The sequence below is a fragment of the Pholcus phalangioides genome, unplaced genomic scaffold (genome assembly GCF_987345545.1).
Source record: "Pholcus phalangioides strain wild (caught in Gottingen) unplaced genomic scaffold, Ppha-v1.0 ptg000042l_1, whole genome shotgun sequence".
In the NCBI taxonomy this organism is placed as follows: Eukaryota; Metazoa; Arthropoda; class Arachnida; order Araneae; family Pholcidae; genus Pholcus; species Pholcus phalangioides.
The window spans coordinates 17,503,828-17,526,304 of NW_028301628.1; the positions used below are offsets into that span (position 1 = coordinate 17,503,828).

General features: G+C 41.9%; 1 protein-coding gene across 1 annotated transcript in view; it reads left to right on the forward strand.

Annotated features, from left to right (window-relative positions):
- The window catches only part of LOC149064561 (acid-sensing ion channel 1A-like), a 50,051-nt gene that overhangs the window by 1,058 nt on the left and 26,516 nt on the right, over positions 1-22,477 (forward strand). Inside the window, exons 3-8 of the mRNA XM_089254607.1 lie at positions 54-193; positions 792-1,277; positions 11,118-11,236; positions 11,387-11,646; positions 11,852-11,987; positions 12,778-12,850. Coding sequence (XP_089110733.1) covers positions 54-193; positions 792-1,277; positions 11,118-11,236; positions 11,387-11,646; positions 11,852-11,987; positions 12,778-12,850 — 1,214 coding nt within the window. The remainder of the gene's footprint in view (positions 1-53; positions 194-791; positions 1,278-11,117; positions 11,237-11,386; positions 11,647-11,851; positions 11,988-12,777; positions 12,851-22,477) is intronic.

Below are 22,477 nucleotides of genomic sequence, written 5' to 3' on the forward strand. Positions count from 1 at the left end.
ACTACCCACGTGATGTGCTGCATTTGTATTTTTATGTTTTTTCTTCCTTTCAGGAAATGTTTCACCCGAAGCTGCAGTTTCCGGCTGTTACCGTTTGTTCATTAAATCCGATTCCGGAGAGTAGAATTAGTAAAACATCCATAAATAGGTTACAGAAATTAGGAAAACTTTTGAGTGCATCAATGGCAATCAAGTAAGTGCTATTGAACTAAAAATTCTAAAGCCAATGCACATGTTCAACAAAGAAATTACGAAACAAAATTCTCGTGCGAAGGAGACCTACGAACCACAGGCTCCCGCATAATTGGGGCTTTTATAACTCAAAAGATGTTTCGGTTAATTAATCACGAAGTAAGAGGAGAGTATCATAAATACTCAACAGGTTTCAAATACGTCTTACTCGTTTCCACGACTGTGCAATGTGTTTAAAAACGTCGAAGGTGTTAATACTTTACCGCTCACAAACTCCGGTCATATATCACCATACGGCAATTTCCGACCAGTGGAGTTAGGTGGGAAAACGAAGGTGTCATCTATCGGTGGTAAGGCTCTGTAGGTAAAGAAGTTGACTTTGATGTTCTTTATCTGGAATCGAACCAGTGGACCTTGACGGTAACCTTCATAGTGGAAGACGAGCATCTTGTCACTCGGACGCCAAGATGTAAATGCCGGAAACTAACGAGTTTTTATTGTTTGGTAGAAATAATTTATTATGGAATTTCGAAATGTGACGAGAGATCACCCGCGTAATTAACTAAAACTGATTTAATTTCTCTCCATTTGTCTACCAGGTCTAATCCGCAGTTGAAGTCGAGATGTTACAGGAATCCTTTGTGCCAATGGTCGTGGTTCAACGAGAGTTGTTCGTGTAATTCTTCGCCTTGTCTCACGGAGTTTTGTGCCCAACTGAGCTACTCTTTTTGTGTCTGTTCGAACGTTTTCTGTACGGAGGATGATCAGAGGATCCAATCCATTTGCAGAAACCTAACGACATCAAAGTCTCAAAAATGCTATTGCGATTCAAATTACAAAAAAGATTCTCTTCTCGAATCCGAAGATCCGGTAAAAGGATCGTCCGATATTGAAGAGCTTTTGGATCACGTTATTGATGAGGAGACGAAAGACGTCCTCAGGTTGATTCGACACGCTCGTTTGGATGACTTGATCGATGTCCAGGAAGATCTAATGCCGACAATAATGGACATCTACCACTTTGGAATCGAATTCGATAGTCTCATCATATCGTGCAGCTTCGAAGGGAACAGATGTGATAGGCAGTAAGTAAACGATAAAAGTTTTGAAATGAAGTTTTCAAAGAGAAAACACCGGAGGTACGGAAAGTACACTGTATCCATTTTCGTCAACATTGGGATAACGCTATTAGTTTTAGTAATACACTAAAATGCAGGAAAACAAATCCTATATCAATAAATAATAGAGATATTCACTTTACAAAACAAGCGAACTCCATAGAAAAAAATCGTGCTCCATACGAAAGAAAGAAATTTTCCACCCCTTCACATACACGCCTTTTGAAACAAATTTAGATGATCAAAATTTCAAGTATCGGCAAAAAACTGGTTTCCTTGTTCCCAAGTTAGAAAAGGAAAGATATAATATAGATTTTCTTTCTTTCGTCCTCTCACCCTTCCTCTTACTTGCTCTCTCTAAAATTTAAAAAAAAAAAAAATATATATATATATATATATATATATATATGTATGTATAGTATAATAGAAAGATGCGGGAAAAACCCACTAAACAGGAATATGGAAAGAACGGAGGAAAAAACTTCATAGGGCCACAGTGAAGCTTCGCGATGATAAGAAAAAGAGTAAAGGAAAAGCAGGGAGAGCTGGAATGCATTTCTTCTGTAACAATCCGCTTTTAATGTATCATAGACATTCATTCATTCATTCAAACCGAGCACAACTCCGGTCTATCGCCATAGGCAATTTACTACCGATTGAGTTGTGCCGGAAGTATGAGTGTGTCCCCCCCCCCAAATACCCCGGGCCACGAAAGCGACTGTATGCATTCAACTGCCTGACACCCTTATTTAATTAAATACTAATTCGCGACTTCCTCCTTCTTCGCCTCGTCCTCATTGGAAGTCGGAGCCTGGATCGTCTGCCTCTTGATCTTCGTTTTCCTCCTCAGTCCATTCTTCTTCTCCCTGTCGTCCCGTCTCCTGTTCTGTCTCCTGACGCCTTCTGATTCTCTCACTCCTTCTCCTGGGTGCAGGTGGGCTCGTCGCTCGATCTGCTGCTCCCGTCCGCTTATTATGGAGCCACTCCATACTCTCTTCCAGAAAGCCGACCATTTTCTTGATTTTCCCGAGTGCCTCATCATCCTTGGCCATTCTTTTAAACCACTCGTTCTCCAATTGCGGCCGTGGCTTAACTAAGTGGAAACGACTGGTGTGGACACATTCCGTAGCAAAGTGAATTGGACTTCCCACTCCTCCGCATATACATTGCTCGTTGTCGGAAATTTTGGAACGCTTAAAGTTGGTGGGAAACGGTCCATGGCCCGAGAAGAAGATTGTCTTTTCCCTACTCCAGTAACGTTCTTTCCACTGGACTTTTGGGATGACTCTATGAATAAGCCGTCCGTTTGTTTTTGGATCATTCCATTGCTTCTGCCCCTTAATTATTCTTTTGACCGTTGCCGCAGCGATCTTCTTCTCCTGGGACGTTGTCTCCAGTTTCGTCGCTTCCCGCGCCAACTGATCTGCCTCCTCGTTTCCACGTTCGCCCACATGGCCTCTCACCCACATCAGTGCTACATTCCTCCTCTCTTTCAGTATTCTTCTTATGGCTCTAGCATCTTCGTGTCTTGTTAAAGGGTCCCTGATAGCTTCCAAGCTTGATTTACTGTCTGAATATATGGTCATCTTCTCCAAATTATCCTCCCGTTGTTCCATTGCTTTTCGGATCGCCCACAGCTCTGCTTGAAATACCGTGCATCCCTCTCTCAGTTTCTCTCTCCAGGACTTGACTCTTTCACCCCCTTGATACTCCACGTACGCTGCTCCTGTTCCACTATCCGTCTTGGACCCATCCGTAAATATTGTCCTTCCCTCGTATGAGATGGCTTCTTCTCGCTCCGTCGTTACGACCTGTTGCTCCTGGATTTCGTTAGCTGGGTGGTCGCCCCATCCTATAGCTCTTCCCTCCACCTCCTCTGGTATTATCAGCCTTTCTGCAACTGTCACCCTTCTGTTGAGTCTGGATATTCTCGCTGATTTGCATACGAAGTCGGTATACAAACTCGGGGGGGGGGGGTACTCCTGCTATGCTCTGCATTGCCGCCGTCGATATTTTGTGATACGCCCTTGTCATAAAGAACAGGAACCCTCTTTGGATGGTATCGAGCTGTCTTTTCATTTTCTCTGTCGGGCTAGCGTACCACGCGGCTGCTCCATACGTTACTGTCTTGGTTGCCACCTGGTCATAGAGCACTCTCCTCATCCTCTGGTTAATTCCCAATCTTGGACCTGCTATGGCCATCATCTTCTGTAGGTTTGCGTTGGCCTTCTTTCCTTGCTGTCGAAGATGTGGAATCCAATCCAGGTCGCTGTCGATAAGCACCCCAAGGTATTTCATTTCTTTTCTCCATGTGAGTCTTTGGTTTCTCATCCTGATTTTAGGTCGCTTGTCTCGTGTGCTAAATCACATGTAACCACTTTTGTCGAGTGCTGGGTCTAGGTCGTTCCGATCCATCCATGTTGCAATTGTCTCCAGCGCTTCTCCAACTGTTTCCTCTACATCATCCCATCTGGGCTCCGAGATTAACAGCAGTAGGTCGTCTGCGAACGCTTGTACTCTGACCTCCTCCCCCCACCTTTCTTTTAGCAGCGCATCCATCGTTATATTCCACATGAGGGGGCCAGAGCATGATCCCTGTGGGCATCCTCTTGTCTGTGCATGCTCCACTGTCTCTCCTTCTACCTCCATCAGAACTTTTCGGCCCTTCAAGAGAGCTTTCAGTGTCAGCTTCAGCTCTGTTGGTATCGGGAATTGCTGGATTATTTTCCGGAGATTTCTGTAACGAAGAGCATCGAATGCCCCCTTGATGTCAGCTGATATTAATACCGTATGTTCTTGTCTCACTCTTCTTTCTCGTAGACTGACTATTATATCACACAACGCCTCGTCCGCCGACCTCCCCATCCGGAATCCGTACTGGTTTGGATGCAAGAATTTTTTCCTGTCCAGATGATAGACAGTCCTAGTCACCAGTATTCTTTCCAGAATTTTTCCCGTATGGGATAGTAGTGTCACCGGGCGGTACGATTCCAACTTTTCTTGTTCCTTCCCTGGCTTGGTATCAATACTATCTTTCCAATCTTGAAGATCGTCGGTATGCTACCCAGATCCAGGCACTTGTTATATAACTCAGTGAGCAATTCTGGGTATTCCTCGTGAATCTTTTTGAGCATTGGTATTGTTATTCCATCTGGGCCAGGCGCTTTTTTGTTTCCAGTTTTATTCAGCGATCTCTGGATCTCTTTCTCCGTTATCCTTGGCTCCGTCCTTCCCTGATGTTGACCGTGTTCTGCTGTCTCCTGTCCTCTCTCTCTGTTCTGCCATTCCTGCTCTTCTTCATCTATCGGGTAGAGTCTTTGGAGCTGTTGTTCCAATGCCTCTTCCATGTTCTCTACCTCCTCTCCCATTAGAATCTGGGCCGCAGACCTCCTTGTCTTGACTGTCGCATGATATACGTTCCCGAATGGGTCTACCGCTTTCGCGCATAACTTCCTCCATTCTTCCGTCTTAGTTCGTCTTACCAGCTTATTGTATATCGCTGTCTGTTTTCGGAATTCTACCCTATATTCTATCTTTTTCTCTTCCGAGGCTCTCTTCCATCTCCGGAGTTTGGCTCTCAGCAGCTTCCTCTGTACCTCTAGCTCTTGGGTCCACCACGGTGCCTTCCTTTTTCTCGGTGCCTCCCTGGTTGCTAGGGTCCTATCCGCCGTCTGCTTTATCACCTCCGTTATTTGTTCAGTTATTCTGTCCAGTTGATCTACATTTCCGATTTTCTTGATATTGTCTATCATCTGTTGTGTCCTGCATTTGAGCTTTTTCGCGAAGTTATTGATCCTTCTGATAGACGTACTATACGTTCTTCTGTGTGGGCTTGGTTTCTCTTTCCCCCACCAGAAGTGCAGATACTTATGTGAACTTCCAGTGATTTCGTCTCCTACGCTCCATCCGCTCAATTCCCCTGCTTTACTGCTCATCGTCAAGTCCGGCCATCCCTCTCGTCCGTCAAGGTCGTATGTCGGTGTTGTGTTCCCTCTGTTGACTACTTCAAGACCCGTCTCCATAGTCATGTCGTGGATTGCTCTTCCCCTGTTGTCACTTTTTTTGTACCCCCACTCCTCGTGATGACCATTGGGGTCGGCTCCTATGATCACTGGTACTCCTTTACTCCTCCTTACCGTCTCCTTCATTTCGTCGAGTGCTTCTTCCAGTTCCTCGTATGGCGATGAGTAGCAGCGGGATAATGTTATCTCCTTTCCTCTCACTCGCACCCTAACTGTGGCCGAGTGTTCTCCAATTTTGACGGTTGCTCCCTCAATCTTCTTGTTGGCTATGATGACCGCCGCTTTCAGGTTCTTTGAGGACCATACTTTCCACTCCTGTGGGATTCCTTTGACCGCTCCTTTATACTTCCAAGGTTCTTGCACCAATATAACGTCGACTCCCATGGCTGCAGCATTGTGAGCCATTTGTAGCATTGCTCCTCTCGCTCTGTCAGCATTGAACTGTAGGAACCTGATCCCTTGTTTTTCTGGTTCCTCTGGTGGCACCATCTCTGTTCCGTGTTGTGTCATCGTTCTGTGAAAAAGATTATAAAAAACGAACAAATTTCAACAGCGCCTGTTGTCTCTCTTCTCAACTCATCGTTGTTACCTCCTGCCTCTCCATGTCACTGTTCTGACCGGGCTTTCCCTTTCTCTTAACTCCTGGCGTCTGGTTTCTGTTACGACCGTCACTTTGTCAGCTCTGAAACTCTCCTGCGTTACTCCCGCTCTGTTTTCTCTTCCTGGGATCTGCACTGTTAGTGCGGGCACTTCTCCTCCGTGGGCGCCTTTTTTTCTTGTCCATGAAACTCTTCTTTCCACTTCTCTGTCCGGTCTCGAAGCTGCGGCTCTTCTTCCCTCACTTACTCCTGTTCCTCTGGATTCCTCGTTTTCGATTCTAATGTCCCTTTCCGGTCTCCATTTCCATTTCATTGGTGCCCTTATATTCGAGAAGTTTCCCCCTCCTCTCGTCAATCGGGGTCTTCCTCCTTTATTATCCTCTGTCCGACTCTTGCTCTCCACCTCTTTCCTTTGGATTCTTTCCGACATTCTTGGCCCTCTCTGCGGCCTCCCGGTTGCTCTTCGGTACACCGGGCACGATATCGCTGATGCGCTGTGCCTCACATCATTCCTGGTGCCCTTTTGTTGGTTACTCCATAAACAGTTGATACATCGCATCCTTTCATTATGGCAGGCTATCGTCTCATGCTTTTCTGCACATCTTGGATCAACACTGGTGCACCTCCTTTGATGATGCGTCATTGCCTAACACCGGAAGCATCTGGGAGACGGTGTGAACAACTTCACCCTCACTCTTTTTTTCCCAATCCACATCTCGCCCCTCCGCAGTGTCTCAGCCAAGGCTCTATTCGCTCTCACCTCCACCACAATATGTCTCCTCTCCTCCACCTTTGCCCTCAACTGGAATTTGTAAAATACTTCCTCTGCCTCCTGTCCTAGTACTCTTGCAATGCCATCCGTCAGCTCCTGAATATCCTCCTCACTTCTCCTGTCTTTAACCATGATATGCTCCCTCCTTGGTTTTGGGGGCCTAAGCGCCACCATCTCATTTAAATCACTCATCTCTGCCACCTTCCTGGGGAGTTTCTTGGCATCCTCCTCACTACTCAAATCTACCGCACAGCCCCTCTGTATACTCATGATTCTCACTATCCTTCCTTTCAGGTTTAACCTCTCTGCACTTGCCCTAAACCGCTTTGGCAACTCTCCTTTGTCCTCCTCGTGTCTTGGGAAAATCAACACGGTGTAGATCTTTTCCCCTTCTTTCATCGCTCTGGCATATGAGGGGCCTTCTGACTCACTCTGTGTGTCTGGGGTCTGCATTGCCATGTTTAGTAACCTCCTCTGGATATCCGTCATCCCTTCCGACTGCGGCTCCCTCCTTTCTCTTCTAGTATCCTCTCTGTGGAAGTCCGCCCATCTCACTCTTTTAACCTTAGTTCTTGCTGACGGCTCCTCTCGGTTTTCTTCCAATATTTCTCCTTCCTCTATCTCTTCCTCACATCCTCTCTCCCCGGGTTTTGATTTGGGCCTCGCTCCCATTCTCATCCACTGCTCATTGTCTAGTGTCGTCTCTTTCGTCTGCCGATCCCTAACTCCTTCCCTAACCTGTGGGTCTTCTCTCTCCTCCGGTTGGGCATCACAGTTGTCTACATCATTAGTATTCGTTCTGTCCACCTGCTCTTCTCTCTTCCTTGGTCTGCACCTCTGGCTTCTCCGGCTCTTTAATATCCATCAGTCTCACCTGCCTATCTCTTTCCCAAATTTCACGAGGGACCTTTCTCCCCTCCATTTGGGTGCTTAATTCGACAGTTTGGGTTGCAACATCCATTCCATTCAGCCCTTCCTCTATTATGTTTCTCTCTTCCGTCTGTGTTTCCTTGTCAACCTGGGTTGGAACCTCCTCCGCACCCTCCTGAACAGCTACTTCCCCTTTCTTCACCAACTCCTCGACACCTTGGTCCTTTTGGGCGTCTATTCGTGGAGTTTCCCTCGATATTTCAGACACATCAATCTCTACACGGGGGGGGGGGGCACTCTCTTTTCCTCCTGTCGGGGTGCTTGTCATCTTTCCTGACACACCATGTGCCTTAGCCATCATGATTGTCTCTTCAATCAGGGCCTTTACATACCCATGGCACCTCTGTGGCATCCTGTATTTTGCGCTGGGTCCATATCCAGTCTTCTCTGTGATTATGTGCCACAGCTCGTTAGCCGGATCAATTTGAAACAGGTCCTTTCGGAATTTATAACTTTCCTCCTCTTTTTCGTCTCCCTCTTCTGACTCCTTCAGCCGACTCTCCTCAGACTCCGTCGTCCAGCTCACCTTGAGGTTTAGCGAGTCCCTTGACCCCTGCGTGACCTGTTCTTTTTCCAACGATTCCACCTCCACCGTTTTTGGTCTCACCTTTCTATCCTCTTTTTCCTCTCTGTCTCCTCTTGCCTGTTTCGGAATAAAGTCTGAAGGAAAAAATGACTTCGTTGATGTCGAGAGGCTAAACGTAGGGTGTGATGAGCTCTCATTCCTCGTGTCCCCACTGCTCTCTGGATTCCATCTAGGGATTTTTGATTTTCCCGATCTGGTCCTTCTTTCCTTCTTGTCTTTGACTCTTGTTTTGGTTGTCTCCCTGTATCTCTGGATTTTCATCCTTCCCGTTGCTTGTTTCTTTTTATGCATCAGCCCTCCTTTGTGCGCCTCCCCTTTTGGTAGCTTTGGTGTCTCCATCATATACTTTTCTCTAATTTAAATTCAATAATACGCAATGCGAAAAAAAAAAAAAAATGTTCGTAATCCATGTAAGTCCCTTCAAGCGCCATCTGTCGAGAGCGTTGTGTACTAATCACTCATGAAAGCGTACTAACGAAAATTTCTGCTCTCCAATTATAAGAGTTATGGCAACGATAAACAGGTTGAATTATAGCAAATGTTCTGATTAATGATCTCTGCTATCAAGTTTCAAAAATCACTCACCCCTATCATGTCCAGGCGGTCCTTAAATATATATTTTAGCTTGAAAACCATTGAAGTTTATATCCGGAGTTTGTGTAATCACACCATCCACTTCGAACTAATTGGAATGTTTGAATGATCTTCATACCGTTTTAAAGCTGACATTCCCGCCGACAAATCAAATGAAAAATTTACACTGATCATCACTGAAAAATTTGAGTCATTTATAGCGGAAAATGATAACCGTCACTAGTTGATGAAGACTGCACCGATACAGCACGCGTGGCGTTAACGATATCCAAATTTCTTTCCTACTTCACACCACCACACAAATCCACATATGCACCTTTACTCCTAGACTTAATAAACAGTAATTACGCATTTACTGCCTGCCATAACCTAATAATCACGTTTTAAAACAAAATTTTTAACGGAGCTCGAAACTAAACAAACTGCCGCCATTATGACTTGACTGGACTCCTGTATATCATAAACAACACAACTTATCGAATCAGCATTATGCTCCGGACTGTTGAGTCACGAACATCCTCTCGCGCCGTCCACGCACTTGGCAACTGTTGGCCACAGTCTTTGGTGAGCCGCCGCACACTCCCCCCCCCCCCACTAGCGAACTTACGAATCGAAACGGTCCGGGAAATGGACAGTTCGTCCGGAACGTGTTTTTCTTATCTGAGGAACGGGAGGCGTAGGCAAGGTAATTCTTGTTGATGACAGACTGGAATCTTTCACGTCTGAAGCCAGGAAGGCGGGCTTCAGTCCGTCCAGAGAAACTGTTCTTTTTTTTCCCCCGGACATCGATGTCGAATGTCTTTTCACGTCGTTGGATCACTTGAAACGGTCCGTCATATGGAGATTGAAGCGGCTTCCGCACTCTATCGTACCGAATGAATACGTGTGAGCTGTCTTTTAGATGAGGGTGGGCGAAAATACTTTGTGGTGCATGACAAGATGTTGGTCGCTGTCGTAATTTTGAAAAATGTTCTTTGATAGCCTCAACAAGTTCTTTTGATGATGTTTCCCTCGGAGTGGGATCGAATATTTCTCCGGGAGGTCTGAGACTAGTGCCGTATACCAATTCCGCGGTGGTAGCTTTCAGATCTTCTTTGAAGACGCTAGGGAAACCGAGTAATATAGTGGACAAGGCAGTACACCAGTGCTCTGTGTTATATGCCTTGATGGCAGCTTTGAGTGGTCTGTGTAGCTCCTCTACGAGGCCATTTGCTTGCGGGTGATATGGTGAGGACTGTATTCGTTGAATTTCTAGTACTAGTACGAGAGGGAGCTCTCGAACTGACGGCCTTGATCTGTTGTAATCTTGGATGGCATCCCCAAAGCGAGATATCCATGTTGAGTAGAATGTGCGAGCTAAAGTTTCGACGCTGATGTCTGGCATCGGGACAGCCTCCGGCCAACGTGTGAACCTGTCGATCATAGTTAGACAATAGGCATTGCCACCAGAAGGAGGAAGAGGACCAATGATATTAAGATGGATGAGATCAAATCGCTCAGTTTGGTCAGGAAATAAACCTAAGGGGTTTTCGTATGTCGTGTTATTTTGGACTTTTGACAAGGTATACATTGTCTGGACCAGTTATCACAATCTTTATTTAATGAAGACCAAATGAAGCGAGTCCGAATCAATTTAGTTGTAGCTTTAATTCCTGGATGGGAAATATTATGAATGGTCTCGAAAATTTGCTTACGAAACTGTTCTGGTATGTATGGTCTAGCTGCGCCAGTGGAGAAATCACAAAATAGTGAAGTATGTGAGCTGGCAAAGTCACTTTTGAGCTGTAATCCTCGTGGATTTTGTAAAAGATCAGTTAAAGTTTGGTCGCGTTCTTATGCATTTGAAATTTCGTTATAGTCAATAGGATTGGGCATTGAAATTGATGCAATGTGGGAAAGTGCATCCGCGGGTATGTTAGGTACGAGATATTTCGTCCGTGATCATTAAGCACTCCACTGCAAAATTTCGTTTTTGTGACACGGTGTCCTTTATCTCCAGCCAATGTTCGCCAATTCGCATCTAGATGCGTGATTCACACATCAAAATTCAATATTAATCCTTCATATTTTATTGAGTGAAATACGCCTTTAAAAATTTTAGGTAATTTCTATTAATAGAGGTCTCTGTTTATCATTAAAAATATCGATCTTTCTGCAAAAATATCCCTTAAAATTTTGCAGAGGAATAAAATTATTATTTCGAACAGAACTGCCTCTTGCATACGAATACGTACACGTGTTTTGCGTTTTCCGATGCGTGATGGAGTGACGATTTTCTCTTTTTTTCTGTTCCGCCAATGAAAGGAATTTCACTGTCCTATATAATCCAAGATACGGAAAATGCTACATGTTCAATTACGCCGGAAGCAGCAACAACACGGTGGAAAAACCTTTGGACATCTATAATTATGGGAGCAATTCTGGTGAGAGTGTCAATTATATATTTTTAATTTTCGTTTACGAGGTTGGGAGATTATTTGTTTTCTGGTTTAAAATGTGATGTTCAAGGTGGTTTTAACGGAAGAAGAAGGAAAAATAAATAAAATAAGGATTCTTTCTTTCTGATCACTCAGGTCTTAATTTGTTACTTCTGATCGAGAAGCACAAATCCCTCAACATATCTAGTCGTGAGATCGGAGCCAGAGTGGTCGTGCACGATCCGTATAGCTTGCCGTTTGTTTCTGAATTCGGGATAAATGTACAACCGCACGGTATGACGACCGTTGAAGTGACTCTCACGGAAACACAGAGACTCGGGCGTCCATGGGGAACATGCATGGAGAAAGTGTCTGAGCTGAGCTTCCCTTACCGCTCAAGAATCTACACTTTACTAGTGAGAGCTTCTTTTATTTTCTAATTTTTTACCACGCGAGACTTCCAAAATCAAATTACAACTTTGTTCTGACGGTATTTACGTAGCAATCACATCGTTCCCTAATTTTGCTAAAATATCAATTACTATTCAAATGATAAAATGAAAATGAATCTGAGATATACCGCGCGAATGCAGAAAATATTTGAATTTCTTTCTATTCAAGGAATGCGAGAAGAAATGCCGTGACCATTACATGCAGAAGCATTGCCGATGCACGAAGAGGCAGTTTCAACGAGGAAACGTCGTACTGGATGCGGCAAAAGATTTTGTCTTCTGCAGTGTTTTCAACGAAACACAATGTAAGCCTACGTATATTATAGATATTCAGTATTAGAATCTTCTCTCTCTCTCTCCCCCTCTTTCTCACTTTCTCACGGCCGGTCTCCCATTTTTGGGGAAAAAACACCACACACACACAACTCCCCGCAGAAAATAGACAGTTTTTATACATGATACTTGCACAACATGACAATTCAAACATTCGATATTTTCATTTTCGAATACGAAAGCACCAGTAGAACACGAAACAAACATAACTTTGGCAACATAAATATATCAGGGCCACGCATATATACGCACAAAACACGTTCCTGCATCAAAGGCTCCATCTCGAGGTCGAGGTTGATAAGGATCTACCCTCAATGATCATTATCAATATTTTAACCAATCACTCATCTGTTAAGACTATTAGTGTCAAGAGACAATTTCCGCTCAAAAATAAATCAGCAGAAATTTAACAAGGTGAGTTTTGGAATCTATTTTCACGTACCATTTTCAAATGGTTATCCGTAGGTTTCCAAGGCCATTCTGGCACTTCATGCTGATGATGTTGTAAAGAATTGCACAGACATGCCTCTAAGGCCAGGATTATAAAAGTTCGATAAAATACCTTTTACAAAACATGAAAACAACCAATAAGCTTATTGGTTGCATTTTTCAAGTTTTATAAAAGAATTTTTATAGAACTTTTACAATGTAATTTTATAGTGTAAAAGGCAGTTTCAGAAAGCCTGCTATGACGTTATCTAATTTTTGCCCCCTCCACATTAAATTCATACGTGCTCTTATGTTTTATAATTTCTTCCCAAGGGAAGTGCATGAATGGAGTCTCGACGGCCATAGAGAACGGCAGTATCACTTGCGGATGCTCTCCACCGTGTCAGTGAGTATTATAACAATTAAAATGGTCTGTAAGCGCTCGTTTACCACGTTGAAAATTTGTACATCGAAATGAATGTATTTTGTATGGAACCAAAGCATGTCTTTAAATCAAGCATGGTTGAGTGCATTAAATTACTGTAATTCCCTTGTGTACAATCCGCGGATGGAAATTACGCTACTTCGAGAACAAAAAGGTGGATCTGCAAGGTCTCTAGCACGGACCCGGGACATATCTCTCTTATTTTTTTTTACATTGTAAATTCTTTATAGTGGAGGCCCACCAAATAACTCAGATAAGGGAGCCTGGCTCTAGGTTGGGGGAAGGGGCGTGGGCGAGCACTGAAATTCTCGTTGGGAAAAGAAAAACTTTATAGCAGCATTAAATGTGCCCTCTTTTTTTCCAGATAATGGGCGCATTCCATTTTCTTTCACCTGCACAGACCTGTCGTTTCTCTGCGCGCCGAATTTTGATATCTCGATATCTGTGCAAAATGACAACCTAACATACTACATTACGCAATATAGGGAATTTTTCTCTGTTCAGCAAAAGAAAACCTCTTTGCACAAGAAGTATTCTTAGTTACTTTCAGACTCTAAACGTCCATATTTTGCAAACTTATTCACCATGAAAAAATGGTGTATTTGTTTGTTACTTTTGTCCATAACATATAAACGGGTAAAAATAATATTTTATCAGTAAAAATGTGCCTTCTGGAAAATAAGTGTGACGCCTACACAGTATATATATTATACGTAAAACATCACTGAACTGGAATTACAATGCTGTTACCTATCAACTAAACAGTAAAACTGTTGTGATTTTTCGATTGAGATGACCAGTTTTTGATTAATGCGGTGCATAAAAAAAATTAATAAAGCATGATATTGAAAAGTATTTTTTAAGCAATAATATCAGTTGAATTGTCAATTTTGCATAAAAACTTTAGCAGTTGCTGTTTGCGCGACGTAAATTATTATTAATACAATGCGCAAGATTGCAAAGCAAAAAGTCTTGCGCATTTTAATATTGTTAATTTACCGCACGCAAACATCAGCAGTTAATATTTTTAAGCAAACTTGACACTCCAGCTAATATTATTGCGCAAAAATTATTCATCAATATCATACTATATTGGGTTTTAATAAGAGATGCATTAACCAATAATCGGTCATCAATTTTAATCGAAGAATCACAAAAGTTTTACTTTTTATTTGATAGATGACAGCAGTAGTGCTAGTACTTGTCCAGTGATGTTTCTTAGGTATAGAAAGATGATAACGTAATTCTCCTTGATGCAATGTACTGAATGAATGAACGCCAGGGTCTCTGCCACCGGACTTATCCCGTTGCCGAGATCTCTTCCAGCCCAACTTTGTGGCAGAGTCTGGAACAAAATGAGTGCACCTAACAGTCTGAGTGTGTAGCTAGCGTTGTGTATGATATTTCAGTGCTGCCATCTATACTTCAAATTGTGAGTGAAGTGTAATGATTGAATATTTGTAACGTTGTAGGCCTGTTGCTCTCTGTGGCGAGACTTTTTAACGGGGAGATCGGCTCGCATTTGCGCCTTGAAGTTGGGAACCACAGAAAACCAACTTCAGCCGACCACTGTTGCAATGTACTGGCAAACCGTTTATATTAGAGACATACTTCCAATTAGAAAGAGTATCCAAATAACGAGTAGAACTTAGATACGTCATTCACGTTGCAAGAGGTGCAAAAATAAAAAAAAATTCAAAAAGTTTCAAAATAAAAAAATTATCTTTTTATACGAGCACCCTGTCGTCAAAAACCCAATTAGAAGCTTGTTGCCTTTAATAAAAAAAAACACACGTTTGTAAATGCAATATTCGCAGAGATATTTGAATTCAAAAACTGAGGGAAAGTTGGGAAAAACTACATAAACTAACGGACAACGCTTCTTTCCCTTATTTATGCTGTTCTTTCAATCTGCTGATTTTTTTGAGATACCATCTCGTTAAAGTTGATAATAAAGAACAGCTTTGCGAGTATTAGTAACACGAAAGTTTTCTTTTTTTGAAAGCTTCCCCCAAGTTCCGGGATTTTTAAGGGTTCCGTGGCGTTTGACTATGCGGAACAACAAAAAAGCTGTCACGGACCCCTAGGGTTACGCGGACACCAGTTGGAAACCGTGCCGTGATTACAATATAAAAGTTGTTTGAAAAAGATCTTTCCTAATTAAAACGTTTATTCAAATTTATTCTATAAAAAGTTTTTTAAGACAATAAATGGATCCTATTGCACTGTATAAGAGATTTATAAAATATTTTTTCATAAGTTTTTGTCAGGTTGAATTTACCTGTGTTGGGGGTCATTCAAGTATTACGTCAGCATCGATGGGGTGGGGCGGTTTCGAGTTTGCTGACTATTGATGACAAGGGTGAGGGGGATTTGAATGATTCTTACGTCATCAACCACCCTTTTTAAAAATATGAATTATTTTTAATGGCAGCTTTACTGGGTGTGCCAAAAAGGAGGAACACCTTTCTCCAGTTCGTGGGCAACTGAACCAACATTCTTTCTGTTGATAAGTACTCCAATAATAAGTCCTGTTTAGTGATTCCTAAATGTTCGGCAGATCCATCAAGTAATCTGGAAATGTGTCGCAGGCCGCTTAAGTGCTCTGGCATTGTGTCGCACGTCACTCAAGTGATCCGTAATTATGCCGCGGATCTCTGGGCACATTCAAAGATTACTTAAGTGATCCGCGGCATAATTACGGATCACTTGAGTGACGTGCGACACAATGCCGGAGCACTTAAGTGGCCTGCGACACATTTCTAGAACACTTGAGCGGCCCGGACACTTTTCCAGTTAAGTGATCTTGGAATGTGCCCCAAATAACTTGAGTGATGTAGGACTGCAGTGCAGGCCGCTTAAGTGCTCTAAAACTGTGCCGCGGGTCAGTGAAGGTAACTTAAGTGATATGTGAATGTGCCTGCCCATGGCCCCCACATCCTGAACTAGGGTCACTAGGCTGGGATGTTTGACGTGCTCTTCTATAGTTATTTTATAGCATGAAAAAAAAGGAAAATTGATGGTAATTGTTCCGGGCCCCAGCGCTGGGGCACAGTCAGTCCCGCTCTTGTGGGGCCACGAATGTGCCATTGTGCCACTTGGGTGATCTAAAAATGTGCTTCGGTCCGCTTATCGATCAGTAAATGTGCCGCTAGTTCATTTTTACAGCATTAGGTTTGGGGTGGTGAGCCACATCAGACAACCTTGAGCGCCAGATTTGGCCTGCGGGTCATGTTTTTTTCTTTTAAGTAAACAAATCACAAAAATCCAGACATATATACAAAAACAAACATACACATAAGTACAAACATAAAAAGACATAAATACATAAACTTTGTGACCCCAAGGGACATATCAGTTAGTACATTACAAACCATACATATACCAAAAGTCAGTGTTTTCCTGACTTTTGATGACAAGTGGTGACACAGGTTGTCAAATATGGCTGAAAATCTTCTTACGTAATACTTGAATGGCCCAATCCCAATTATCACTGAAGAAATGCCATTCACTTTAAAGCTAGTACAGTTCCCGATTCGCTTAACTTTTGCCATGACAATCAACAAAGCGCAAGGCCAGTTATTAGCAGTGGCAGGTATCAACCTACTTGAGCCCTGTTTTTCACACGGACAGCTTTACGTCGCGTGTTGGTAATCCCAAACATTTGTACATCTACACACCAGATGGGAAAACAAAAAATATTGTGTATCCACAAGCGATTGCTTCAAGGTTTTAATTAAAATATTTAAAAATAAAAGTAATTTTTTCTTAGTCGATGCAGAAATTTTTTTGATTAAGAAATAATTAATAAGCTATACGTATATATAAATTTTTTACGGGACGGGCAACGTCGCCGGGTATCAGCTAGTTCATACAGGGTCATCAGCGAATAAGCCCTTATTTCAAAATTAAATATCTCTACAACAAAGATCAATAGAATTATGCGGTAAACGTTACGTTTATTAGCAAAACTGTAAGAATGTTGTACAGAAATTTCGAATTTTTTTTTTTTAAATTTTTTAAATTTAAAAAAAAAACAAAACTGGAGATTTTGGGGTGCACGAAGAAGGGGCCGATAATGCCTCTGGCGCATACCGCAGCCCATGCAGTAACTTTAGGCGAATGCAGTGGTTTCTCTTCACACAAATGAGGATTTTCGGAACCCCAAAATCTCCAGTTTTTTTTTTTTTTTTTTTAATTTTAAAAAATTAAAAAAAAAAAAAATTCGAAATTTCTGTACAACATTCTTACAGTTTTGCTAATAAACGTACCGTTTACCGCATAATTCTATTGATCTTTGTTGTAGAGATATTTAATTTTGAAATAAGGGCTCATTCGCTGATCACCCTGTATATATCTACACTATAATATAAAATCACAAACTCGAAATGGGCACGTTTCTAAGCAACCGAAATTTGTGACGTTTTTGTGTTACGGAAGTCGGTTACGATTTTGGGTCGAATTTTCATTTAACTCCTGAAGACATCGGGAACCGCTTGATCTGTAGGGTTCAAGTTTTGTGCGTGCACCCAGAGGTATGTATACATCACCAGTGCTCCCAACACACACGTTCTGGGTACCCAGGGCGGGGCATTGGAGAGATCTCCTAATGGGAAAATTGACAGGTTTCATTTTGAGACGAGAATGAATACTTGCTTCTCATTGTGCTGCATTGCTTATTGTTGCACTGCAAAAATAATGGTGCATTACTGATTGCGGTGCATTGCATATTGTAGTGCATCGCGTGCTGTATTACTCATTGTAATGCCGCGTTTAATGCGTATTGTGGTGCATTGCGTACTATAGTGATTTTTATAGTGCTTTGCTTTTTGCGATGCATCGCATACTATGCCGCATTGCTTATTTGTGGTGTACAATATTACTGATTACACACATTACTACATTACTTATTGTGATGCTTTACGTGTTATAGTGCACTGAGTGCTGTATTGCTTATTGTAAAGCAGTGCTTATGGATTATTGTGGCTCATTGCGTATTATGGTGCTTTGTTTAGTGCGATGCATCGCATATTATGCGGTATTGCGGTGCATTGCTTATTGTGGTGCACTGTAAATATTGGTCAGTTGCGCATTGTTATGCATTACGTATTTTAGTGAATCAACGTGCCATATTGCTTATTCTAATGCAGTGCTTATGGTGTATTGTGGTTCATTGCGTATTGTGGTGCACTGCATATTGTGATGCATTGCTTATTGTACTGTATTGCCTACGGTGGTGGTGGTGTATTTGTTATTGTGCTGTATTGCCGATGGGGGTAAATTACGCATTGTGTTGTTTTGCTTATTCTGGTGTATTGCGTATTGTGCTTAATGTGGTGCACTGAATACAGTGGTGCATTGCTTATTGCGGTGCTTTGAATATGGTGATGCATTAATTATTGTGATGTATTGCCTGTGGTGGTGCATTGCTTATTGTGCTGTATTGCCGATAGTGGTGCAATAAGCACTGTGCTGTATTACCGATGGTGGTGCAATAAGCACTGTCCTGTATTGCCGATGGAGATGCATTAAGTATTGTGCTGTATTGCTTAATGTGGTGCCCCGATATAGTGGTGCATTGTTTTTTGTTGTGTCCTTAATATAAGGCTGCACTACTTATTGTGCTGCATTGCCTAAAATGGTGCATTGCTTATTGCACCGAATCACCGATGGTGTAGCATTGCGTATTATGCTGTATTGCTTATAGTGGTACATTGCTCATTGCATGATATATTGCTTACTGTAATACAGTACTTTTTGCGTATATTATGGTGCTTCGCTTATTGCGATACATCGCGTATTGTGGTGCATTGCGTATTGTAATGCATCGCGTGTTGTACTGCTTATTCTAATGCATTGCTTATTATGGTGCTTTGCTTATGTGATGCATCGCGTGGAGCATCGCGTGCTGTATTGCTTATTGTGAGGCATTGCTGATTGTGGTGCGTTGCTAATTGTTATGCATTGCTGATTGTGGTGCGTTGCTAATTGTTATGCATTATAGCGTATCGCGTACAGTATTTCTCATTGCAATGCAGTGCTTATTGCGTATTGTGGCGCATTGCATATTGGACTATATTGCTTATTGTGGCGCGTTGCGTATTGGGCTGTATTGCTTATTGTGGCGCGTTGCGTATTGGGCTGTATTGCTTATTGTGGCGCATTGCGTATTGGGCTGTATTGCTTATTGGGCTGTATTGCTTATTGTGATGTACTGCAAATAGTTGTGCATCGCTGATTATAGTGTATCGCTTGCTTATTGTGTTTCAGTGGTTATAGCGTATTGTGGTGCTTATTGCGATGTATATTGCTTTAGTGCGTATTGAGCTGTATTGCTTATTATGGTGTGTATTGCGTATTGTTATGCATTACGTGCTGTAGTGCATCGCATAATATGTCACTAGGTCAGGCAGGAAAGTCAAATTCAGTCCTAGGCTGATAACCGAAATTCATTTAATTTCGAATTGTGCATCATAATATTTTTTTGCATCATATAATTCTACATTACATTGATTTGTTTGCATCTTGTATTTCATGCCTCTCATTTATATTATGCATCCGATATATATATATTTTTACACCTTATTGAATTTTCTGCATTTAATTGCACATTTTGCATCGTATATTTTTAAGTGTATACTTATTGCACATGTTTCCTGCATCATTTTATTTTGCATCTTATACATCTCTTATTCTGCATCTTATGGTTAATGTTGTATCACATTTTCATTTCGCATCACATTTATCGTTCTCTCACCATGTTAATTCACTGGGGGAACTCATGTGGTGAGATTCGATTTGTATTTTATCTCATAGATGGCGGCACTTGTAAAGCCGACACCATCCTATTGTCACGCGGCAGAGTTGCCAGATTGACGGTTTTCCCGCCAAATTGGGCTGGTTTGAAAACGGTTCAGCGGGAAATTTTTGGCTTTGGCGGGTGGCGGTTTTTCCAAAATTGTGTTCATGGCGAATTTCTCCCTATTTTTCTTTAGCAAAGAAGTTTTTCTTTTTCACTTCAGTCCCCTACTCATGTTGTGTTTTCTTCCTGACAAGGCAGAAGACCAGACTTTGATGAGGTTCCCTTTATGATGAATTTATAGTGTGAAAAAACAAAAAAAAATGATTAAAATCCTCCTGGGCCCCAGGGCTGGAGCCTTGTCAGCCCAACCCTTGTGGGGGCCATGATGGGGGCATCTCACTCAACGAAGGAAAGCCAGAACTTCCAACCATACTGCCTTTGCCACCCAATAATTGAAGGGCCGTAACACAAAACTTGGGAACTGTCCAAGGCTCTAGATAGGGGTTTTCAACCTTTATGATACCACGGCCGGTCGGTTATCATATATCCAATGTAGTGTAAGGGAGGTAGTATGTTGTATATATCCAATGACTATACGGGATGGGAGCCTTTAGAGACGTCATGAGCTTCGCACGGAGGCCTTCGGCTATAGAAGGTGTTGCTCCGACCCGACGGTTGGGAAACACAGTATCTAGACCACAGAAGCCTGTGAAAGAAACCGTAGCCTCCACAAGCGTGGAGCTGGCAGGGCACATGCCCAGGAACCAGTTCTGTCTTAAAGCATGGGCCCACCAGGACATGGCCCGGGGGCCTCAAGAGAAGAGGGGCCTCAGAAAAACGAGCGGTAGTTGTATTTTTCGGGGATTTTCGATGTAGAGAATTAGAAAAATCACTTGGCTCTCGGGGCCCCTGATGCTCTTAAAACGGCCCTGCCAGGAACCCAGAAGAGTTCTTGAATTTTTTTGTTTACTAGACCGTGAAAAATCTGGTCTGGGACCCATACCTAATTTTTAAAATCATTGTACCAAATTTCTTAGGCACCTATGCCCAATTTGAGGCAGTGCCGTCTTGACGCATTGACCAACCCGGGCACGTCACGGAGGCCTTGATTGAAGACGGGGGGGGGGGGGGGATGAGATACGGTTAAGATTTGCGAGATTAAGCATGTGAATTGGTAAGTAGGCATTTGCAGTCTGGATAGAGGGCTGAGCAAAATCAATTTGCCCGGGGGCCCGTGATGTTTTTAAGACGGTCTCCACTCCAGGCCATCTCTCGGCCGTTTTTCCAGGAGAGAGAATGTGTAGCCCTGACTTTCGATACTTTTCAAAGAAATCAATTTATTCGGTTAAAAAAACCCCATATTTTTACGGAAAAAAGGGGGGGGGGTGGGAGGAAGTTACTGGTACAACAAGAAAAGCTATAAACCACACCTTTGCAGACTAGTATATCGTCAAACTGTAACTCACTTGTCGCTTCATAGATGGCAGCACAAGTTCAAATATTTTGGGCTACTTTTTGGCTACTTTTGAAAAGGATTTTGGCTGGAAATTTTTTAATGACCTGGCAACTCTGTCACGCGAGAAAATCGGGATTGGCGACCGAACCATCAAGCGAGTAACATGTCGCTCCCGTAGATTTTTGTTTTGTCTTATGTTTCGTGTTGTAAATAAATTATTATTTTAAGAAATTAATTAATCATCCTGAATCCTTCATTTTATACAAAATCACGCAACCTGTCAACCAAAAACTCATCTCAATATAAGGACTATTTTGCTGGCAAATCTCTCTATCGATATATTTTCAAGACATTTTGAAACCGCTACAACATTTTTTTTTATATCTTGTTCAAAATTGACGCCAATATACTTTTAAAGTCGTCTCTAAATTTTCCCCTTCTTAATTAATTCGTTTAATAACATCGATATTTTGTATCACATAATTTTTATCACTTTTACAGTATAGTGTTAATGTTGTCGGTATTGCTACTTTCTGTGCAGTATGCAGAAGTGTAAAGCAGTAAACACCCTTACACACACGCACACAGTCCACTGTTCGCACTAAGTACAGTACAAAAAGTCTAAATAAATTTTATTGATCAACAAATATTTTTTAATCATTGAGTGCATTTTCTGGTTGGAGTATCAATACCAATTTAAAAGAGATGACAACAACATTGTAAATTTGGTGGCACTTTTTATGTTGTGTGTGAAACAAACAAATTTTATAATTAATGATGTAAATAAAACGTTAATTGTTCTTGATTTTATCTTAATATGAAAACGGCAAACAAATATGTAAAAATATGAGAATTTGATGAAATTTTTGCCAGTTTTTTTTTGAAAATTAATTGAGCATTATGTTGTTTAAACGTAATAATTTAGAAAATGTGCGAGTTTCATGTGCGTAGCATAGTCAGCGATTGCGTCAGCTCTTCGTCAGCGATTTGATGAAAATAAAAAGGATCAGGATGAATTTAAAAATACACACATATATATGTAGCTTTCAAAAATTAAGGATAACACACACAAACGCACACGAAAATACAATAATAACTAATTTTGATTTTTTCTGTTTCAGTATTCACATCAGATGTGAAATGAGATATTTTTATGTTATGTATACCGCAGTTATATTTATTTTTTTAAAATGTGAGAAGCATTTGAATGGAAAATAAAGTTCGCAGTTCTTGTTTGTGGGGGTTTTTTTTTTATCTCTCTCTATGGAATTTTGTATTTTGTTTTCTCTACGTGTATTTTGGTTAGAATTTCCAAGTGTGACTTTCCCCC